The sequence below is a fragment of the Marmota monax genome, unplaced genomic scaffold, assembly GCF_021218885.2.
Source record: "Marmota monax isolate L192 unplaced genomic scaffold, Marmota_monax_Labrador192_F-V1.1 WCK01_AAM20220418_F8-fsc00021, whole genome shotgun sequence".
NCBI lineage: Eukaryota > Metazoa > Chordata > Mammalia > Rodentia > Sciuridae > Marmota > Marmota monax.
The window spans coordinates 11,730,117-11,753,368 of record NW_026695228.1 but is presented as its reverse complement, the minus strand read 5'-3'; the positions used below and the strand labels follow the sequence as shown (position 1 = coordinate 11,753,368).

The following is a 23,252-nucleotide window of genomic DNA, read 5'->3' as shown; positions in this document are numbered from 1 at the left end:
GATTATTGGATAAGGGCTCCAGTTATTTGATGGAAATTGGCAAGAAGCTGGCCCCAGTTCCTTGCCATGTGGGTCTCTCTGTAGGGCAGCTTGCTTCATCAAAGCCAGCATGGGAGTCATTACAGCCTGCTAGGAAGATGGAAGTTAAAACCTTACATAACATAATTACAAAAATGACATTCCATCACCTTTGTCATATCCTCATAGAAGAATATCCCAGACCCCACTTATATTTAAGAGGTGGGATTACACAAAGGCGTAAATTTCAGGAGGCAGGGATCATTGCAGGCCACACTGGAATTTGTCTACTCCAATCCGTTGCTTTCTTTGGCTCTTGGCTTCACCCTCTTGTACCTTCCATGCTCTATTGTCCTCCTTGGACACTTATGAAGACAGCAGTGTAAAATATGCCTTTTCAGCAACTTTCATAGCTTGCTTCCTACCCAGGAGCCCAGAGTCTTTCTACATGTAGTTCCTTTTAGTCTAGGTTAATACCACTTTCATTAGTGTAGCTCTCTAAAGTTTTCTGGGGAAAACTCTGATTGGAGTCCACTCTATGCGCAAAAGGCCACACCCACAATTATTTGTGAGCTCCCCCCATCAGTCTTAATCATTGATACTCTAGGTGTGTCCAATGGCTGTGGAACAATCTTAATCGTTCCTGAAAGCAGCTGGAAGGATCTATTAGCTAGTGCCTTGATTCCTTCAGAGGGGTGTATGTAGCTCAATGGGAGGGTGTGTGTTTAGCATGCATGAGGACCTGGGTTCAATTCCCAGGATTAAAACCAAAACCAAGCAAAAACCAAAAAGTCATGGAAAAATATCTCAAAGCCCTTGGTTTCGTTTTTTACTTAAAGCCAAGTTTTCATTTCATAATATTATTCTGGCTTTAAAGGATGAAGATGAGAAAGTTATTATTCCAATGTAGTACTTTGTAGTCCCTCTAAATTCTTTCTACTTAACATCTGACTGATTCTTTGGAGTAACAGCAAGCTGACATTTCCAACATTTCACCTAGACATCTCTTTTCCAAGGCTAAATGTTCTGTGGGTACATTTGCTGGCTTCCAAGTCACCTTCAGGTGGTAACATGGGTCACCATTTTTTTCTACTCTCCTGGCATTTTGGTTTTTGGCTTCCTATAATGGTTTTCTCACCATTTTTCCAGCTTCCTTCCGCAGCCTAGTTCCAATGTTAAATATGTTAGGTTTTTGTTTTGGCACTAATTTCCATCAGTTATCGCTGTGTAAAAAATCAATTTAATCTCAATGCCTTAAAAAATAATTATTTGGCTGGGTAGTCCTGGTCTCCTCTGGGCTCCCTCATATGTCTGAGATAGTCAACAACCCTAAGGTTGAAACTGAATGGCTTCGGTCAGGTCCATTTAGCTACAGAATTTTCATGACAAAGGCAGAGAGCACAAGTGGGAGTAATCCCATTTTGCATCACATTTATGACAATTCCATTGCTAAAGCAAGTCACATTTATGGCCCAGAATCACACAGGGATGGCACAACAGAATTCCATGGCAGGTTATGAGGTTACAGGGACATGTAAAGATTTGGGCTGTTTTCTGCAACCTTCCATACAGGATCAAGTTATGTTTGCTTCCTAAAATAATCAGGAGGTTTTTTTTTCTTTTTTTTTATAGTGTTTTGATCAGTGAAGATTTGGCAGAATTCCCCATTTAACCTCTTTTTTACAGGGTAGTTCTTTGATAATTGTTTCTATTTCCTTTAAGAAAATTAGTCTATTTAAACTTCCTATCTATTGGAATCACTTTAGTATATTGTATTTTCCTAGATCATTATCCATTTAATTTAAGTTGTCATATTTAATTCCATCCAATTGTGAAAAATAATCTTTAAGATTAAATTTTTTTTCACTATTTTTTTCCATGTATTTCTGCATTCTCCCCTTACATTACATAATGGTTTGTCCATGTTTATTATCAAATTTCTATTCATTTATCCTATTTTTTGTTCATTTTCCTAACCTGTGTGTTCTCATCCTTATTTTTTCCTTTTTCACTTGGTTATTCTTCTTTTCCCTTTTGAGTTGGATATCAATTCATTTCACTTTTCATTTTTATCAGTATTCCAATATTATAAGCTATATTTCATTTGCTGCTTTAATTACATAACATCAATTTCATTATTAATCATTTTTCTGAGAAGTTCTGAAATTTTGATTTAGCTTCTTTTTTTTTTTTTCCCCAAGAGTAGTTTAACGGGAAGCTTTTCTCCAGGTAAGACTTTTTTTTAAAAAGTGTTCTATTAATTTCTCATTTCATTGCATTGTGGTTAAAGTTTCTATTACTATTTTGTGCAAGTTGCTGGGGTTTTCTTTATAGTATAATAAATTATCAATTTTGTCAGAATAGATAATATTACCAAGGTGTGAAACTCAATATATATTCAAAAGATCTACTTTATAGAAACTGTTATTTAGATCTCTAATATCCTATGTAGTTCTTGTTGCCTCGACTTCAGTCTTGAATAAGAGTGCTGTGTTAAATTTCTTTATTACTTCTAGCTATTTTTCTTTGCAGTTTGTCGTACAAATGTCATATGCTTTGACAAGCCAGAAGCAACACAACTAGAATAATGAAAAACGAAAGGGAAAGAAAAGTACAAAGAACTCTTTGTTACACAGGCAATAGGTGGGAGTTGAAGAATATCATTCAAAGTTCACAAGCCGAGCAGTTCAGACTATAACATTCATAATTAGTGTATCTTTATTTCGCATTGAATATCATAATGCTCTTCTTTTCCTGAATTTTACCCTGTTAGAAATGAATTGTATGAGAAATTATATCCCATCTGATTCAAATGTACGATATGTCAAGATCATTGTACTGTCATGTGTAACTAATTAAAAACAATTAAAAAAAAAAGAAATGAATTGTAAACCTTGCCTTCTGTGGTTCCTATTTGTCTGGTATGCTATTGCCTATCCTTTTACTTTTTAGCCTTTCTGAATCACTTATTTAGGTTTGCCTCTTGTAAATAACAGACATGCTGGTTTGTAAGTCAATCTGAAATTCTTTTCAATAGGTGGATGAAGTCCACATACATTTATTGATGGGGTTCACATGCTTGGATTTATTATTTACTATGTGAATGATGCTATATTCACTACATTTTCCACTTACTTATTGTCTCTGGGTATTGAGGGAGATTTGCATTTTTATTCTAGTGATGATATTGTTTATACTATACTATTGCCTTCAATAGTATAGTATACTTTAATGCTCTTAATTCCCCTTTCTCCTTACTTAAACCTCAAACCTTTGGTTTGTCAATTTTAAATAATGTTTGACTCCTACATATTGCTTATGTCATGAAGAACTCTTATACTTTCCTTTTTCCCTCTCCCTTCTTTTCCACTTTTCTAGTTGTCTACCTCTGTCAAAGCATGTACCATTTGAAATTATTCTTTCACCCTTAACCCCGCTTGCATTTGGAGGTCAGATCTACAACTAAAGATGTACTTTTGCTCAAGTTTCCCCAATCATTTCCTAGTTGGATGAACCTTCTCTTTCTGTAAAAGTTATAATATTCCCTGAGCTCTTGCATAATTAAAACTTCCTGCTACGTCTTTGGATTTTAAAGGACAGCTTAACTGGATATAAAAATCCATAGTTCATATTTAAAAAAAAAAAACTTTTTGAAATTGTCACTCAATTGCTATTTTGCTTTGTTTAGAAGTCTAACACCAACCTGATCTTCCTCTGTAAGGGACTAGATCTTTGGCCTGGAGAATTTTTCTTTTAGCTTCATAATGTAATAGTTTGCTGCAGTAGGTCTCAGAGTTGATCTTTTGGGGCCAATTTCTACAAGTGACAAGAGTGATCTTTTCAAGATCTAGTTTCAGGGGTAAGAGGTAGCTCAGTCATGGAGCACTTGCTCAGAGTGTTCAGAAGTTTCTTTTGGGAAATTCTAAATATTAACACCATTTCAATTTCTTTTTCTTTTCTTTTTTTTCCTTCAGGAGCTCCAATTTACCCATGCTGTCTCTTCTTTGCCTATCTTCTTCGCATTCCTGCCTTCTTTGAGCCTTACTGTACTACAGCGGTTATCTACTTTCATTTGGATGTGTTGGAATTTAGTCTCCATATTGTCATGACTTTATCTTTTTGTTAAAATTCTTTCCCACGTTCGAAAAGCTTTTTCATTTTGTTTTTGAATTTGTGATTTGTGGTTTTCTTTCACATCCACGAATTTTTAATTGATTTAAAATTTTCTGTTGGAGAGCTGTGTTACAGTTCACTCTGTTTCACGGTCCAAGAGAGCCCTTTTCTATTGATTGATGTAAAATTTCTTTAACAAGCAATATCCAGATGGTGATGAGGGAGTTGTGTTTTCTTCTGTATCTTGGAGTTGCTGTTATCTTTTGATTTTTGCTTCCTTTTCCCCTTTTTACCCACCAACCTCTGAGGGACACCACTCCCTTTCAGCATGGCTTCATCTCTTAATAGAAGTGACACTCTGGTCCTAGTCACAGTCTAAGCACCTCCCTTTTGAGTTTCCACCAGGATTATTCATCCACCAGGTCTCAGACCTGCCTGCAGCATCTTGCCACTCTGGATGAGTCCACAAGTATTTTGGTTTAACTGGAATCAGCAAAGGTCTGTGACAGAAGAAAAATCTGGAGGATTTTAACAGGAGTAAGATCACAAAGGACTTTCTATGGAAGCTTTTGCAAATAATTGATCCAGAAATAGAGAGATTTAAAGTAAAACAGGAGTAGTGGAGAAGAAGGAAGAAGGAATCCAATTTCCATAAAAATATAGAAAGATAACTGAAAGTGAGATCAGTTCTTTACCTGATGAAAATACTCCAAATAAAAAAGAAATCAATGGGAGTTCATAACCCACTTGAATGGGAGTTCATAACCCACTTGAATGGGAGTTCATAACCCACTTGAATCAAAGTGTGAAATATGATATATCAAGAACTATGTAATGTTTTGAACAACCAACAATAAAAATTAAAAAAAAAATTTAAAAAAAAAAAGAAATCAAGAATTTGGAAAATTCTCCCAGAAACATGATAAAATATCTTCAAAAACTGAACTGCAATGAGAAAGAGAAGAGAGCCCTAAAATCCACCACCTGGGAGATGGCCCAACTAGACCCAGAGTCTAGTAGACTCTGGGCAGAACTGAGGGAAGGCATGAGAAGTGTGTCTACCAGGACTATTAGTTCTTTTCAGGTGGGAAATGGTGAATTACACCAGGTGGATGTGGGGAGAAACTGGGTGACCCATAAGGGAGGGACAAGTGCTGTATGCAGAGAAGGGTGAGCATATGAAGGAAGGAGGGTGTGAGACAGGAGAAGTCCTGGGAAGGCACCTGGGAGGGTGAAATGAACAGGGCAGAAACAGCTGGGAGGGCCAGGGTATAGGAGAGAAGTGTCTGTGGGCTCTGGGTGATGGGAGATGATGAACAGCAGGGTCAAGGTATGGGGTGGGGCATCTGTGCTTCGTGAGCATAGTCAGGGCCGGGGTAGGCGAGGGAGAAGGCATTGTTTCTCCCATTCTGCTGATTAAGGTCCCAAGATCAGCTTTCATTCTGCCTTTGAAAATAGAAAGATCACAATTTTTAGTGGATATATTCCAGAGTCGGTGTTATCCTGCATCCTTGAGTGAAAGACAGGAAAGGAGAAATGCTCTCTCGACCTAGGGCGTAGGGCACTATTAGCCCAAATATCTTCAGGAAGATGTGCTGAAGTCAGCTTCAGGATGATCCTGGATGGGCAGGAGCACTCTGAGGAGTCAACATGAGCAGGAAGAGCGGCTCAGAACAGGGAAGACAGTCCCTGTTGTTCAGGGCTGTGTTTCCAAGTGGGATCAGTGAATCTGGGCAGGCAGGGGTGGCAGGGGTGCCTGGGCCTGCAGAATTCATTCCAGAGGCCTTTGGGTCCGGAACAAGACTCTCTGTTCAAGTTTAGCATACCGGGGGAGAAGGGCCTCGTAGACCTACAAGGGCAGAAAGAACAATTTAGGACAGGAGGGGAGGGTGCTCTGACATCTGGTTGCAACTTGCAATTTAAAAAATTTAAATCCTATTAGCTTGCAATTTAGCTTTTTTCCTAGACAAAGGAAAGGAAGCATCAATTCATAAAAGAGGAAATGTTGTCAGTAGGAGCATGGTAGTATGCCTGTAATCACAGTGACTTGGGACCCAGAGTTAGGAGGACCACAAGTTTAAGGCCAGCCTAAGGCAACCAAGGAGACCCTGTCTCAAAAAAAAAAAAAAAATTATAAAAAGAGATGGGGATATGGTTCAGAGGTAGAGCACTTGCCTATCATGTGCAAAGCCCTGGGTTCAATCCCCAATACTGAAGAAAATAAAAAGAACTGCTATTAGTTCTCAAACTTGTATTTTAAGACTTTTTTTTAAACTGTACATTACGATAAGAAACCAATTTTTGTTATCAAATCTACAAAAGTTAAAAAAATTCTGGTGAGGGCAGTTGGGAATGATTGTCTCACTGTATATCTGGTGAAAATTGATGGGACAACCCTTGTGGAAATCAACTTGACTTCATATCTGTATTAAGGGATCCTTAGTCTGTGACCTGGTTGTTATACTACTGTGAAACTCTAGTAAGGAAATAATTCTACATGTAGGGTCTTCAGCCCAGTAGGAGTCCTCTTAGATACCTCTAAACATTCAGACTCATATGATTGCCATGGGCCACACCTTGGCCCTCAGAAGGGTATAGACTGGAGAGATCTTGGCCAGCATTCCTCTTCAATGGGGACCACAGGGTGGTCCATCCAGCATTTCCCACAGTGGTCCAGGAGAGGGTCTTTTTACCTGCCCACCTTTCTCCCTCTTGCCTTCCACATTACAGTTCAGGTACCTTCCAATACCTGCCTCTGAACACAGCTGCATGAGAGCATGATGTTTGAAGCAGCTCTGACATCCTGAGACCACATGGGACACATCTAGAGCTGCACTATCCAAGAGAACAGCCACAAGCCAGTGTGCCTTTGCATACCTGAAGCCTGCCTAGAACTGTAAGATCAAAATACACACCAAATTTCAAAAGCTTCGTACACATACAAAAAAGAATAAAATATCATAATAGTAAATTTTTTCCTTTTTTCCTAACTCTGGAACTGAGAATTGAGCAACAAGGTGCTCTATCATTGAGCTACATTCCTTGTCCTTTTTATTGTATTATTTTGAGACTGGGTCTCACTAAGTTGTCCAGGCTAGTCTTGAATTTATGGTCCTCCTGCTTCAGCTTCCCGAAGAGCTGGGATTAGAGCAACTTGTGTGCACAAGTTGGCTACAGTAGTAATTCTTCTAACTGGTTACATGTTGTCATGGCAATATTTTTGATATGTTGGATTAAATACAATATATTATTGAAATTAATCTTATTTATTTTTACTTTTGAAAAATGAGACTATTGGGAAGTTTTAAATAACACAGGCGGCTCACATTAGGTTCCCTTTGTCCATTGCTGATCTGGGGAACTGCAAGGAACATTACTCAGACTTCTGATGCGGAACCACCAAACCAACACTATCTTCAGAATTCCCATCAGTGTCAGCAATATTTGTGCATTCCAGCTGACAATCTCGCTTCTTTTGCCCCATTTTCTTGATAATTTCAAAACAGGATTTCCTCTTCAGTTGAACACATCAAGTTTAACCTTTTTGGGAAAAAAATACCCTGGTCTGCTTTCACAGTGCAAATGCATGACAAAATATGATGGTGTCTCACCTGAGAAGCTACTGGGCTTGGAGTAGCAGCTAGTCTTGGATTTGGGGCTAACTTCACGACCTCTGAAAAGGGCACGTCTTTTCCACCTGTAGTTCAAGAAGGGAAAGATCATTTCCTGTCTGTGCATGTTGCAAAGGATCACATTGGGGTGACAAAATGTCCTAAATCTAGGGGTTTGGTTCTAAGCCAAGATCATGCTTAGCATGTTCAAGGCCCTGGGTTTGATCCCCAGCATCAAGACAAAATCAAAACATTCTAAAACTGGATTATGGTGATGGTTGCACAAATCAGCAAATTTACTAAAAATATCACTGAGTTGTACACTTAAAATAGGTGACTTTTGTGTCACATACTGTACCTCAATAAATTTGGTTTTTTAGTATTTATTTTTTAGTTATAGGTAGACACAATATCTTTATTTGATTTTTTATGTGGTGCTGAGGATTGAACCCAGTGCCTCACATAGGCTAGACGGGCACTCTACCTCTGAGCTACAACCCCAGCCCCTCAATAAATTTGTTTTTAAAAAAAGAAAAAAAAATTCAAGTCAGACTGCTCTTCAGCAGGGGCCTAGTCTGTCTTGCTTGCTGTAGAGTGGCCTTTCATGGCATGGCCAAGCCAACCCTCAGAAGCAGACAACCTGCCTGTCTTCCCTTGTACTGCTTCACTCTCCCATTGCTCACCATGTTCTGACCACCCTGGTCTTCTTTCCACATGTTTTGCCTTAGAATATTCTTTCCCTCTTCATGTACCTATTTCCTTTTTAGATAATTTGTTCCTAGGAAGCTCACTAGTTCAGGAGGCCTCCCCCAGCCTCCAACCCTGAGCACCATCTACTTTTCCCCATAGCACTTTTTGTAATTTGTTAGGTGATTGTTTGTTTTGTATGGGAATTGAACCCAGGGCCTTGCACTTGTCAGGAAGGCACACTGCCAATAAGCCACATTGCCCTGGGTGATCCTTTGTTTAAAGTCCCTCCTTTGCCAAGCTACAAATTCCAAGAGGCCAGAGACTGCATCTCTCTGAGTCACCACCATACCCATAGCCTAGCACATGGTCTGGCACATAGGAGGCACTCAATCATAGCTCATCAAGCAAATTCATAGCAGAGCTGGAAAGGGGAGAAGGCTGCTACGGGTGGGCAAGAAGCAGTATGGAAATCCTAGGCATTTTAAGCAGGGGTGTCAGATGGCCAGAGTAATGCATCAGCACCCTGAGCAAAGGAGGGTCCCCTGAAGACGTAAGAACCAGTTTTCCCAACTAGGTGCTAGAAAATCTCATGCCAGAGGGGTATGGATGAGGGAGTGGGATGGGTGGTGGGTGGCCAGCTGAGAAACAAATCAAAGACTCTGTTCCTGGCTCCACTCACATTCACAACCCTGCTGCAGGAGAGGTTCATTCCCAGACCAGCCAGGGAGGAGAAAGCTCCAAATAAAGCAGCTAACAGGCCTTGAGGTTGAGCTAGGATTCAGATCAGGCTTTGGTTTTGGAGGGCAGAGCATGGCAACAGACCCAGTCCCCTTCAGCAACTAAAGGAGCATAGAAAGGGAAAATAAAATCAAAACATAGGATAACATAGCAGTAAAGTCCCTAAAGGGTAACTCCTTCCCATTTCTGCAGTAGGAGGAGTATCGTATGGACTCTAGACTTTTCCTTGGCAATGCTGAAGGCCAGATTAGGCAACAGCATTATCAAGGTTCTTGGGAAAAGTACTCTGAACTCAGATTCCTTTACCCAGCATTCTTTGGGACATTGAAACCAAAACTTTGCTGGACATGTCAGGCCTCAAAATTATCACTGGCTGGATTCTATCTTAAAATATTCATTTAGAGGATTGGGTGTGTAGCTCAGTAGCAGAGTACTTGTCTAGCATGCATGAGGCCTTGGGTTTGATCCCCAGAACCACAGTCAATCAATCAATCAATCAATTCATTTCATTTGTCAATAAAACTAGCATAGAAATAGAGATGGATATTGAACCTAGGACCTCACACATTCTAGGCAAGTGCCTCTACCAGTGGCTATACCCAGCCCTTAGCATGATTTTAACCTATTACATCCTATCATTCTATATATAGGATACCTATAAAAACACTTCAGTAGGGCAACAGTTATACCACCTATGGTCACTTTGAACATTTTCCTAGCATGTGCAAATCCCTGGGTTTGATCCCCAGTGCCAACACACACACACACACACACACACACACACACACACACACTATAAAACAAACAAACAAAATTAGTAGAGACAAAAGAAAATACAGAGAGTTGAAAGAAAGGAAGAAAGACTCATAGTTAAGTGCAAATAAGAGCTAATATGATGTAAAATATAATTAAAAATACAACAATCTGGAAATAAAACCCCTAGTGATCTTGATATAAGAGGTGGGTTGAGGAAGATGAGGCAAAGGGAGAGGAATAAAGAAGGTTAATTGTTGAGGAAATATCTGTGATTTATTCTCAACATTAAAAGAAAACTATAAGTCTGAATAAGTATGTTGAAGAGTTGTGAGCAAGCATGCAAAAGACTGGAAGCACTAGAGAGGGAAGGGACAAAGCCCTGGAGGTACACAGCAGCCAGAAGCTCCCTCAGCAGGCAGGAAACAGGGAAAACTGGTCCAAACTGAGGGAGACCGCCCTTGCGGGCAAGAGCTGCTCCCTCCAGAACTCTCCTGGATGAGGATGCTATCTGGAGGTTTTGAGGGCCTCAATCATAGCATACACGGAGCTGTCCAGGGTGCTGGAATGCTTGGTTCTGAAGCCTCCACTATTGTCTCAATGTCCTGCTCTTGCTGAACGTAGGGCTCAGCTTTATCCACCTCTCCTGCCCACCATCTGTCCAGACCCAGGCCCATGTCCACTCAAGCATGTCCTGTGCCCTATTCCAGTGTCCCTCTGCAGAGCCAGATTATCACAGAGGACTCATTCAGAGGTGTCCCAGAGCACCCCATGGGACAAAGCTAAAGCAGACTCCAGCCCAGATCTCTACATCCTGTCTCGATTTTAAGAAGAGAATAAAGGAACGAAGGGCACAGGTTGGTCCTTGTTTGCTGGGAGAGATAAAGATGAAGCTAAAGTCCCCAAGTTCCCCAAAGTGGGAACACCTTACTTTCCCTTCCCACCCTCCTCAGCCCAGACAGTGCCAGAATGCTTCCAGAGACTCCTATCCCTCATTCATCAACCTACCATGAAAAGCTCGGTATGCAGAGCCCACACAGGCTGAGTTGGCAGTGTCTATGACATACACCGGGGTGCCAAATACATCTGCAAGCACCTGGGAAGGACACAGAGTTTTTATGGTGGTGAGTCATTCCTCAGAGGACACAAGGACATTTTGGAATAAATTTCCAGACTCTCCTTGTGGTGGTGCATGCCTGTGATCCCAGCTCCTGAGGCTAGGGCAGGAGGATTACAAGTTCAAGCCAACCTCAGCAACTTAGGGAGACCCTAAGCAACTTAGCAAGACCCTATCTCAAAATAAAAATATAAAAAGGGCTGGGGATGTGACTCAGTAGCTAAGCACCCTTGGGTTCAACCCCAAGTACCAAAAGAAGAAGAAATACACATAGCCACGCTGCCCCGGGGATAACAGAGGAAGGGTGACCTAGGGGAAGTCCCTAGTGGAGGGCAACAGCTCTCCAGGCTATCCCTGTACTTTTAAACCATTTTAACAAGACAAAGCAGGAGATTTAGGAGGCATGATTACTAAATGCCACTGACAGCTAGGAAAGAGACTAATGTTAACAAGCACAAACTAACAAGGGAACTTTATTTATTTATTATTTTTGGTATAGGGGATTGGGCCCAGGAATACTTTACCACTGAGCTACATATTCAGTCCTTTTTATTTTTCATTTTGAGACAGTTTCTGAGGGTCACTAAGTTTCTGAGGGTCTAAGTTGCCAAGGCTGGCCTCAAACTTGTGATCTTCCTACCTCAGTGAGCCAAGGATTAAACTGGGATTATAGGCATGCAGCCAAGGACACATTTTATAAGGATCATGATGAAGCTCTTCATTTAGGTACAGAAATTAAATTGCATAAATTTAGAATGGAGGAACTGTCTTAAGACGATTTCACATGGAAAAGACTGGAGGGAAGGTCTTATAATTGCCCAGAGGTATTGTAGTAGATGCCACTGGCACCCCATCAGGATTCTCTTCACTGGATCATGTGTATCCCCCACCCAGCTGCTGAGTATTGGAAGCTAAGGGCTCACAGTACTTCTTGAGAACAAATTTTGGCTGAACAGAGGCCACCTCTCAAGGATTATGCTCAACCCTCTCCAAGGCAGTTAGTTAGCCCTACTGCCCAAGGCAGAACTAGCTCAGTAGTTAATTCATGCTCCAGAGCACCCCAGAGGACAAAGCTAAAGCAGACTCCAGATCATATCCTTGCTTATTCTTTTTCCCCAACCCTGTCCCGAGTTCCATACTCCCTTCTTGTTGGGAGTACTGTCAATAAACAACTTATAGAAGAATCCTCACTTCAGGCTCTGCTCCTAGATAATCTTACCTAAGACAGGTATGCCAGAATGCAGCAGTTGAGGTCATTACTCAAATAGCTAAGGCAACCACAGGCTAAACCCCAAAATGTACAGTGTCCCCTTAGGAGGAGCTAATGGCTGTACAATGTGATAGCCTGAGTGTCAGACATGTGTAGATTGATTTTACTTTGGGTCATATATTTCTAGCATAATGGAGGACCAGAGGGATAGAGACAAAGCCTGGAAACTGTGTTACAAGAGGAATGGTTGGAAAGTCAGAGAGTTAAATTGGAAGGGAGAAACATTAAGGAACAAGAACACTGTCTTAGATGTCAGAAGGCTCACACAGGGGAAGGACAGGCACTTCCCATGGGCTTCCAGAGGCCACTGCTGCTATCAGAGAGTGGACTATAAAAGACCGAAGAATTCACCTGGATGTAAGATGGAACCCACTCACAGTGGGAGCTATAAGGCCAAAGAGCTAGCTTCTGAGAGCGTTGAGTATGGGCTCCCCATTCCTGCAGGTGTGGAAACAGAGGCAGCCCTTCCTGTTGGCTCTTAGACATGACAGACATGGAAGGGGCCATGGCATGGGGTCCACTACCAGCACCTACCTGTAAGATGTCTCTATTGTGAGATGCCCCTCCTGTGGCCAGAATCTTTGTCTTGGGCACTGCAAGGAAAAAAAAAAGTGTAATGGCTGTGACAATTCCCCCACGGCAGAGAGGGCTGTTTTCCAGAGTTCTTCAGTCACTGAGTGATTGTGAGGGAGCAATGCCTCTTGTAATATCCATGACCAGGAAGAGAACCAAAGCTGATTCTGTCTACGTAGGCCTGTCACATGTAATTTGTTAGGGAGACTGCTGTCCATCCACCTTTATTGTCTTACATTTTCATTATTTTTTTTAAACCTCTCAAAAAACCAAGAATAGAAAGAAATTTCCTTAGATGATTAAAAGACTGTACAAGACAGAAGAATTCACCAAAATTTGCAACAAACACCATTCTTAACATAAAGGTTAAGAAGTATTATCTTTAAGACTGATATGCCAGCCAGACTCCAAAATGACCTCCAAATGACCCATGCCTCCCAATATCCATGTTCTCATGTAACCTCCTCACACATTCAACAGGGCTAACTCATGTAACCAACAGGACTTGTGTGCGTGACAGGGTAGGTATGAACTCCAAAGATATTGCAGCTTCCATCTTGCTCTGATGTAGATCATTCTCTCTTGGATTACTCAATTCAAGAGAAGCTAACTGCCATGTCATGAAGATACTCAAGCAGCCCCATGGAGAAGTCTCCATGGTAAGGAACCAAGGTCTTCTGCCAACAGCCATGTGAATATACCATCTTAGAAGCAGATCCTCTAGGCTTTATGGAGTCCTCAGAAGACTCAAGCCCTGGAAGATGGCTCAACTGCAAACTCAAGACAGACTCTCAGTAAGAACCACTAGGCAGAGCCAGGCTCAGTGGTATGCACCTGTAGTCCCAGCTACCTGGGATGCTCTGTTATGTGCCTATAGTCCCAGCTACTTGGGATGCTGAAACAGGAGGATCCCTTGAGCCCAGGATTTAGAGGTTATCCTGGGCAACATAAGAAGACACCTTTACAAAAAAATGAACAAAAAGAACCACTTGGGTTATGCTGACTCAAATTCTTGATCCAAGGGAATTGTGTAAGATAATAAAGGCTGATTATTGTTTTAAGGGGCTAAATTTTGAGTTAATTTGTTAAAAAGCAATAGATAAATGATAGAATTCAGAAAAAAAGCAAAGATCCATAGTATGTAGTATTTAACATAGTAAGTGGCATACTCATCAATGCCATAAGAATTTCTGCAAATCAATTTTTAAAAAGGCAATTCAACAGAAAAATGGGAAAGGATATAAAAAATCGGTTCAAAGAGGAAGAAACTAAAGTTACTCAAAGCTGTTCAAACTCATTAATGAAAGAAACATCGATTATACTAACACTGAGATATCTGTTTAGACCCACCCATCAGATGGGCAACAAATTTAAAGGTGGTTAATGCTAAGTGTTGGTGGTGATGAAACCCCTTCTCTCCATTCCTTGTCCCTGGTCTGACCTCAAGTGAAAAGTGAAGTCTTTAGGGTGCAGTGGACAGAGAAGTAGAACCTGAAGTAACACCAAACTCCCATGGCAGACGGACAGATAGACATGGACAGATAGATGTGGCTGCACTTATTTACTAGAAAAAGAAGCTGGGCTCATCTTTTAACCAGAATAATATCCTGCTCATTTTGGCATTTGAAGACATTGTAGGGAAGACTCCAGCTTGACAGCATTTACAAGGCTCAAAGGCATCAAGTTAAATCTATCTTTTCACTGTTGTGTGGAAATGAAATGTCCCCCAAGCTCTGGTGTTGAAGGCTCGGTTCCCAATGCAGGAGTGTTCAGAAGTGGGGCCTCTGGGGGGTGATAGGATCACGAGGGTTCTAACCTCATAAATGAACTAATCTACTGACAGATTCATAGCTTAATGGGCTACTGGGAGGTGGTGGGAACCTTAGGAGGTAGGGCCTATTGGAGGAAGTAGGTCACTGGGGTATCCCCTTCAAGGGTAGATTTTGTTCCCAGCCCCTTTCTTTATGATCTCAGCCACCATGAGGTGAATAGCTTTGCTCCACATGTATTCCTTGCTATGACGTTCTGCTTTATTACAGGCCCAGAAACAACAGAGCCAAGTGAACATGAACTGAATGAAATCTCTGAGACTGTGAGCCAGTATAAACCTTTCTTCCTTTCAAATTGTTTCTGTCAGGTATTTTGCCATAGTGACAGAAAGTTAACACATTCACCCAAATACATAGCCTGTCTAGGTATCTCTTGTATTTGGGCAGGGAGGAAGGTCCACTAGGAGAAGAGACCTTGCTCCTGAAAAGGAAACCTAAGCTTCCTGTTTCCACTAAGAGATGTGATTCATTTAGCACCAAGAACGCCCAGTCACTCTGTTCTTGAAAAAAAAAAATACAACCACAACAATAGCAAGAAAGAGAAGGATCGACGTGAATAAACAGAGTACTCTAGAAATAAGGGAATAACTCAAGGAATTAAAAAAGCCAATTTGAAATAAATCCTAATATGAATCTTCAGAAATATTTGAAGGAATATAACGTTCCAAAACCAAGGATCTAACACTATAAGAAAGAACCAGGAGACAAGAAAGAGTCCTAGAAATTAAAAAATAATGTATGGTTACAAAAATAAAAAACTAAATGGAAAGGCTAAATAATAAACACAACACGGCAAAGTCAAATTTAATAACCTGAAGGATACCAATCAGGGAATTTCTTAAAACTAGAGTGGTAAACAGAGACAGAAAAAAATTAGACAAGACATAGCACAGAAAATGTGGCAGGTTCAACTTGTTTTATCCTTATATCAGCCCTATAACCTTCATTAATCCAAGGAGCTCTGGCTCCTTGGGTGGAGAAAGGTGTTCAAATTCGTTCTCTGGATGTTCTTTGCTACTGGGATTATGTTGCTCCCAGCCTCTTTCAGTGAGCTGAGCTAAGAAATATAGGGTGCAGACACACTTTCTCTCTCATCCTGCCCCTACAAACTAAAGAAATGGGGAATATATCAAGAGAGCAAAGGGCTAGTTTTAAAGAACATTCATTAGAACAGAAAAAGATGAAAATTACTCTTTTTAGAAATGGAAAAAAAAAGAAAAGAAAAGAAATGCAAAACTGAACACACAACATGTTATGGAATTTTTTTTTTTTGTACCAGGAAGTGAACCTAGAGGCATTTAACCAGTGAGCCACATCCTTAGTCCTTTAAAAAAATATTTTATTTAGAGACAGGGTCTTGCTAAGTTGCTTAGGGCCTCACTAAGTTGCTGAGGCTGGCTTTGACCTGGAAATCCTCCTGCCGCAGCCTCCCAAGCCACTGGGATTACAGGCATGCCGCCACCAGGCCCAGCTAACATCTAGCCTTTTGAAATGCATTAATCAAAAGACAATACAAAATAGGAATAAAAATATTAAAATATAGAAAAGGAAAAGGACTCAAATGACATAGAAGGAAGAAATATAAAAAGATAAAAGTTGGGCTGGGTCTCCCCAGTCAGAATGCCTATTATGGAGAATACAAATAACATGTTGAGGTGGGGCACCCCTGTATGTAATTCAAGGTACTCAGGAGGCTGAGCAGGAAGAAGGCAAGGTCAAGACAGCTCAAGACCCTGTATCAAAATAGAAAATAAAAAGGGCTGGAGAGGTACATCAGCAGTAAAGCACCCTGGGTTCAATCCCCAATACTGGGGGGAAAAAAAAAAGAATACAAGTAACAATAAATGCTGCAAGCACCTTTTAAACATTGTTGGTGGGAACATAAATTAGTATAGCCACCATGGGAATTGGTTCCTTAAAAAATTAAAAATAGAACTACCACATATTCAGCTATACCACTCCTGGGTATATAGCTTAAGGAATTAAAGTCAATATACTAGCTGGGCACAGTAGCACACACCTGTAATCTACTTAGGAGAGTGAGGAAAGAGGATCGCAAGTTTGAGGCCAGCCTTGGCAACTTAGTGCGACCCTGTGTCATTTTTTTTTTTAAAAATTAAATTTAAAAAAGAGCTGTGGGAGCTAGAATTGTGGCCCAGTGGTAGAGCACTTGCCTAGCATGTGTGAGGCACTGGGTTTGAACCTTAGCATCACATAAAAAATAAACAAACAAAATAAAGATATTGTGTCCATCTACAAGAAATCTTTAAAGAAAAATGTAGCTTAGTAGTAGAATGCCCCTGGTTCAATCTCCAGTACCACACATATACAAAAAAGTCAGTATGCTATAAAGATACCCACATACTCATGTTTATTATAATTCACCATAGGCAAGTTATAGAATCAGCCTAGGTGTCCATCAACAGATAAATGGATTTTAAAAATGTGGTATACGTACATAATAGAGTATTATTGACCTATAAGAACAAAATCCTGTCATTTTCAGGAAAGTAAATGGAGCTACAGAATATGTTAAGTGAAAGAAGTCAGAGTTAGACAATTATTTCGTGTTTTCTCTCATATGTGGAATCTAGGGGGAAAAGATGATATAAAATTAGAAGAAAGACTATTAAAAAAAAGGAAAAGGATAGAGGAGATCAGAGCGTTTGGTGATGGGGAGTGGAAATAATCAAAATGTCATACACATGTATGAATATGCCACAATGAAACCCATTATTCTATGTATTTAATATGCTCTAATAAAAAAGAGTAGGGCTGAGTGTAGCTCCGTGGTAAAGTGCTTGCCTAGCATGTGCAAGGTCCTGGGCTTGATCAAAAAAATAAAAGAGTGACAGAGAGAGAGAGAGGTTTTATTTGAGAATAAGCTCAGCTGGAAAGAGGTTTGATTCTGATTTTAAGTTTGCTAAGGGGATAAATATCTCTATGCTGTTTTGTACAAAAAATGTTCTGTGTGTATGTGTGTGTGTGTGTTTCTGGGGTTTGAACTCAGGAGTGCTCTACCACTGAACTACATCCCCAGCCCTTTTTATTTTATTATGAGACAGGGTCTTGCTAAGTTGCTGAGGCTGGCCTTGCACTTGTGATCCTCCTGTCTCAGCCTCCCCAGGTGCTGGGATCACAGGGAGGTACCACCAAGCCTGGCTTCATTCTCTTTTCTGAAAGATAACTACTAATTACCCTGACTTCCAACAACAGCAAATAGTTTTGTCTGTCTTGAGTCTGATGTACACAGAACGCTGCCATTTATACTCTAGTGAATGCCGTCTTCTACTCAGTGCTACTTTTGCAAGATTTACCCATTTAGTTGTATGTAGCTGAAGCTGGTTCATTTACATTTCTGCTTAGCATCGTGTTGCATGAATAGGCCACAATGCATTCATCCTGTCTACTGTGGATGGGCACTGGACTGCTTCCACCATGGGGCTATTAAGCACATCATGATAAAGGTTCTCATGAACCTCTAAAGAACATGTGTATACATTTCAATTGTGCATTTACATAGAAGTAAGATTGCTGGGAAAGTGGATATCCAGCTTTAGCAGATGCTGTCTAACAGGTTTTCCAAGAGGTTTATCCAGTGCTTATTTTTATAGCATCCTTTTACAGGGTTGGTTCAAAGACATAATAAAGCATATCCTACACAGAACATGAACTGCCCATAAAAGGCTCCTAAGGGAGCCCTCAAGCAAAGTGGCTTCAGAGGTTTTTGACCTTCTCCAGTGACAACAGTTGTTTCTCAGAGGGACAAATACATCTCGGAAACCTGAATTCTATGGTCATCCAGTCTCGTTTCCTCTCAGAACCTCAGACCATTTCAATACCATCAGTAAAGGGAACCCACTGATCTTCTGGAGTCACCTACTCCACAGTTCCAGTTCTCATGAATCCCTTTCTCTTCCTGGTTGCCTCCCTCTGAGCCCTGGATCTGCCCTCTTCATGTCAGTCCTCTGAGTTTTGATGGTGGTACTGAATCCCCACTTGTCCTGGCCCAAGCGGAAAGTCCCAGTCATGACCCAAAGTAGAGCCTGCCACTTGCACTGCCCATGTCCCTAGGATCCAGAGCTCAGGATATCTGGTCTGTGGCTAGGTACTCGGGATCCTTTTTGAGTCCTGTGATTCCTGGCTAAGAAAGCAGGTTCCTGGGGAAACAGCTGAGAAGCAGGCTAACTGCCTCCTCTTCCACACCTGCCCACAGAGGCAGGCAGACTCACTTTATCACACCCCCCCACCACAACAGGGTCAGGCTCCACCACCCTCCTGTGTGAGGCCCCCTGTAACAGACTTAGACACTGTCCTGCCTGTCCTGGCCTGAGGTGTGACTGGGCCCTGGGCCCCTACTCTAGCACATACCCTGCCAGCAGTTCACTTACTGACTCGGTAGCCCAGGCCTTCTGCATGAATCCTCTTGGCCATGAATTGTCCTTCGATCAGTGCTCGAATCTCCACATCTCTGGGGAATGCTGGGACCTGATTCCAGGAGAAGGTAGGCACACAGTGAGGAACTCCCAACGCCCATTGGTGTGCAGGTGTGCATGTGTGTGTGTATGTGTGTGAGAGAGAGAGAGATCTTTTTCAACAACACACCAGAATTAGAGTAGCTGGTCTCTTCAACCACTAACTTCACCTGTCACATGCACAAACAAAAAGAAACAGAGAGTGAGAGAGACACGCGCATCTCACGTGTGTAACACTTTAGGGAGTCAGAGGCCTCACAGAGCTCAGTCTCAGGCAGCCAAGGGTTAAAGTCTGACTCCACCAGTCAGTTCTGTGATCTTGATTTGTTTCCATCTTGCTGAATGTCATTCTCTTTCTTAACAAGACTGAGGTAAGAGTGGCACCTGTTTTTTTTAGGCTTATTATAATGACCATATTAAATGACAGCCTGATAGATGTAGTTAATACTTGATAGGTGACAGCCATGAGCTTATGCTGAAAGACCACGGCTGTGGAGCTGAGGGGCATTGGTCAAGCTAATACTGATGGGTGTCACCCCCAAGCTCTACCCTGTCTTTCTAGGACCTGAGACCAAGAATAGAACCTGCAGCCTCCCTCCCTCACCAATTACTATACTCTAGCCTAAACACCTACTTCCAGTTCCCCAATTGCTCCCTCCTTGGAAGCTTACTCCAGCCCACAGTGAGAGCCTCCCCATCCTTCAGGTCTTAGCCTAAGGGCCCTTTTTCAGAGAGGGCCACTCGGATCACACCACATGGGCAAGCCCCAGCCCACCTCCTGCTCTCTCCTGCATCACCCCTGGAGTGGTGTATGTTTTCCTTTACCTGCTTACTGTCCACCTCCTTTCTAGACTGTGGACTCCACAGAGCCAGGACCACCTGTGTCTTGCCCTCCTTTGTGTCCCTAGCGCCTGACACCAATCAGACATGTCTGCTACCTTCTCCTTGCCAAAGCTGGGACTGACATGTCTAAGAGAGCAGACCTATCTTCTCTCTCTCTCTCTCTCTGAACAGAAACCAAACTGATCACATCAGAGGACCAAGAGGAACTCCCTTCATTTCATATAAAGTCACTATGGTTTGGATCATAAAGGTCATGTGCTAACAGCTTGGTCCCCAGCTGACGGCACTGTTGGAAGGTGGTAGAAACTTTAGGAAATGAGGCCTAGTTAGAGGAAGTAGGTGGTGGTGGAGAAATGCCTTTGAAGGGTTTATTTTTTTCCTCACCCCACCCCCTGCTTCCAGGTCACCACAAGATAAGCAGCTTTACTATATCATGCCTTCCCTGCCAGAATGTTCTGCCTCACCAAAGGCCCACAGTCAACCAAGCCAAGTGACCATGGGCCAAAACCTCTGAAACAGTGAGCCATAATAAATTTTTCCTTCTTTAAATTGTTTTTCTCATGTATTTTGTTACAGTGGTGGAGAGTTCATTAATTTGAAAGCTTTCCATTTAAACCAAATATATTATGCCACTGTCAGCCATTTTTCCAATACCAACCTGTTACAATGATTAAATAGTGTCTTAAAGAGGTTCATCCACATTCAACGGGATCACAGCAACTCTCAGATCCAACCCCATATGGGATAATGACTATTGGGTAACTATCAGAAAAGTCAATCCAAACCCACTGACTAAATCCCGCCTGGGAGAGGCCATGTGGTGAAGGAAAAAGAGAACAGTGGCTTCTGAGGCAGAGAGAATTGGGACTGTGCCTCCTGCATTCACTGTCACTTTGTGACTTTGGGCAGGTTAAGGCTAAGCCTCAATTTCTCCATCTGTAAAGAGGAATAATCATGCCTACCTCCTGGAATTGCTTTAAGAAGTAAATGAAAGATTCAGAAAACCACAAACACAGTGCCTGGAACCAAATAGTGCTCAATAAATGGTAGTATCTCCCATCCCATAGGTTTTTTTCTACAAGGAAGCAATTTTTGACCTTAAAATCTATGAGCCATGGGTAGGTTTAGGGTATGGCTCAACAAAGAAACAAGCGCTATGACACTCAGTAGCAGTGTTAGGAGCAAGTGTTAGCTCAGAGAACACTCAGGTTTCCCATGCTCCTCCTTGGGGGAAAGGGTGGTGCTGTCTTAGACCCTGCTGCCTCCCCCCCTCGAGAAGGTGGGCTACACGTGCAAAATTTCTGTTTCACCAGTGGATGGGGGGAAAAGAAGTCCCTAAAAGTAGCACAAGTTGACAGGCAACTGTTAAATTTAACACTCAGAACTGGAATCAATGCAGCTAATAACATACCTACCTCATGGTTTTCTGCATTAAACCTATGACGCCCAATAATTTCAGGGGTGATCTCCATTACATCAAAATAAAAACCTGAAACAAAACCAGGAAGAGATTAGCTGTCAGGCATCAAAAACAAAGATTAGCTTCTCAACAGACTTAGAAAAGGGCAAGGTGAAATGACCCGTATCCATGTCCACAGATGAGCCTTGGGAATATTTTCAGTTCCTTCTTTCCGTCAGAACAAAAGGAGACCCAGAAAGGCCCAAGACAGGTTTTCCTAGAAGTGACTTCCTACTCCCTCCTGGCAGCCCATTTAAAGAAATGGCTACCCAACCCTCCTGAAATACCAACAGAGGTTTCACCAAGGGAGGCACATCCTCTCCCTGCTCAGAGGCCTGCCCAGGTGCTGGGTACCTTTCCTAATAGAACCTTGAGTCCACGCAGAAAGCTGTGTATGGGGAAGCACCAGGGTAGGGGAGATATTATGGATGACATTTCTGATCCTGTCACCGGGGGCTTCAAGGAGGTCACAAGAGGCAGCTATGGCCTGACCTCCACCGAGTACACTGGGCAGTGGACAACTGCTATCAGGGCCCCACTCTCACTCAGAACATGGGATAACACATCAGCTTGTGAGGTCTATGGAGTAGAAGTACAGACAAACAGGACTCCCCTGGACTTCTCCATGGGCCTCCTCTCCCCCAACTCCTGGGGCTCCAGACCCTACCCCTCCAGCAAACAGCTACGGCCCGTTAGTAGGCCCAGGCATCACTAAACAGCCTACCCAGGTTTCCGCCGTTCCCCATCTCTGTGGACTGCAGTGCCTTAGAGAACTCACTCCAGGAACAGGAAGCACATTCATTGCGGATCTTCTCTCTCATGAGGGAGCCATTTTTAAAGCTGCAGAAGTGTACACAACTCTGAGCACTGGACCCATGGGTTTTGGAAGAGTCTCAGGCAGAGAGCCTGCGGGTGAGGCTGGACCATAGCCTACAGGGAACCAGAACCTCCAATGTCTGAGGCTCTGACCCAAGTTCCAGGATCCTGGCACATCCCTAAGAGGAGTTGGAATCACTTATCTCAGGCTGTTTACACAGGAGGCTGCCACAAAGGAGCCCAGGCAGAGTCAGGGAGCTGGGGTATCTATACAACAGGGTGGGGTTGATAGGCTGACTAACCTACAAATCCTCCATAGATCTTGGGGCTTAGCTTCCTAAGGTTTCCAAAGGCTTATGGTCAGATCACAGAGCCCAGGCCTTCTGTGAGAATGGTCAGGAAGCAGTATGTCCCTCTCACTATTTGATGAGGGTCTACCATGAGCTAGGCACACCACAACACTATCAAGTCAACAATCTTATTCTCTCCATTTTATGATGAAGGTATGGCTGAGATGTGCTATGGGGTTTGCCCAGCATCACACAGGATATATAAGTGGTAGGGTCAGAATTTGAACTTAGGTTTGGAGGACCCCAGGTCTTAGGCTTTTCCCCACCTAACTCAGATGTTGGCAAGAGCAGATAGGTCCCGGGGGTCTCAGTTGCCCATCTGAGCCTGCTTAGTGGAATGACTTGAGGTGCCCAAGATGTGCCAGATCTGCCCATCCCTCCTTGGCCTCACCCCAGGGAATGGTAACAACCCACACCCAGGCTTACCACAAGAGTGCCATGTAGTGCTGAGGGTCAACTGGATTGCAGAAGATGTGGCCTTCTAGGGCAGGTGTGGGCTCCTGGAGCCAGAGAAATAGGGTGTCGCTGGTGCCCAGACTGACCTGGGGCAAGAAGGGCAGAGTGAGGGGCTTGGGGCTTTGCTTGCAAATGCTTCTT

The 23,252-nt window shown here is 42.4% G+C and overlaps 1 protein-coding gene across 2 annotated transcripts in view; it reads right to left on the bottom strand.

Moving 5' to 3' along the window:
* Positions 1 to 1,432: 1,432 nt before the first annotated feature.
* Positions 1,433 to 23,252, bottom strand: part of Xylb (xylulokinase) — a 40,111-nt gene continuing 18,291 nt past the window's right edge. The window contains exons 12-19 of one of the 2 annotated variants that reach the window (XM_046436779.2): positions 23,082 to 23,197; positions 22,214 to 22,329; positions 21,446 to 21,519; positions 19,104 to 19,200; positions 12,845 to 12,903; positions 10,932 to 11,019; positions 7,743 to 7,828; positions 1,433 to 5,980 (exon numbers count right to left, since the gene is read on the bottom strand). In XM_046436779.2, coding sequence (XP_046292735.1) covers positions 5,903 to 5,980; positions 7,743 to 7,828; positions 10,932 to 11,019; positions 12,845 to 12,903; positions 19,104 to 19,200; positions 21,446 to 21,519; positions 22,214 to 22,329; positions 23,082 to 23,197 — 714 coding nt within the window. In that variant the 3' untranslated portion in view covers positions 1,433 to 5,902. The remainder of the gene's footprint in view (positions 5,981 to 7,742; positions 7,829 to 10,931; positions 11,020 to 12,844; positions 12,904 to 19,103; positions 19,201 to 21,445; positions 21,520 to 22,213; positions 22,330 to 23,081; positions 23,198 to 23,252) is intronic. The other variant, XR_006850189.2, reaches the window with a different exon arrangement.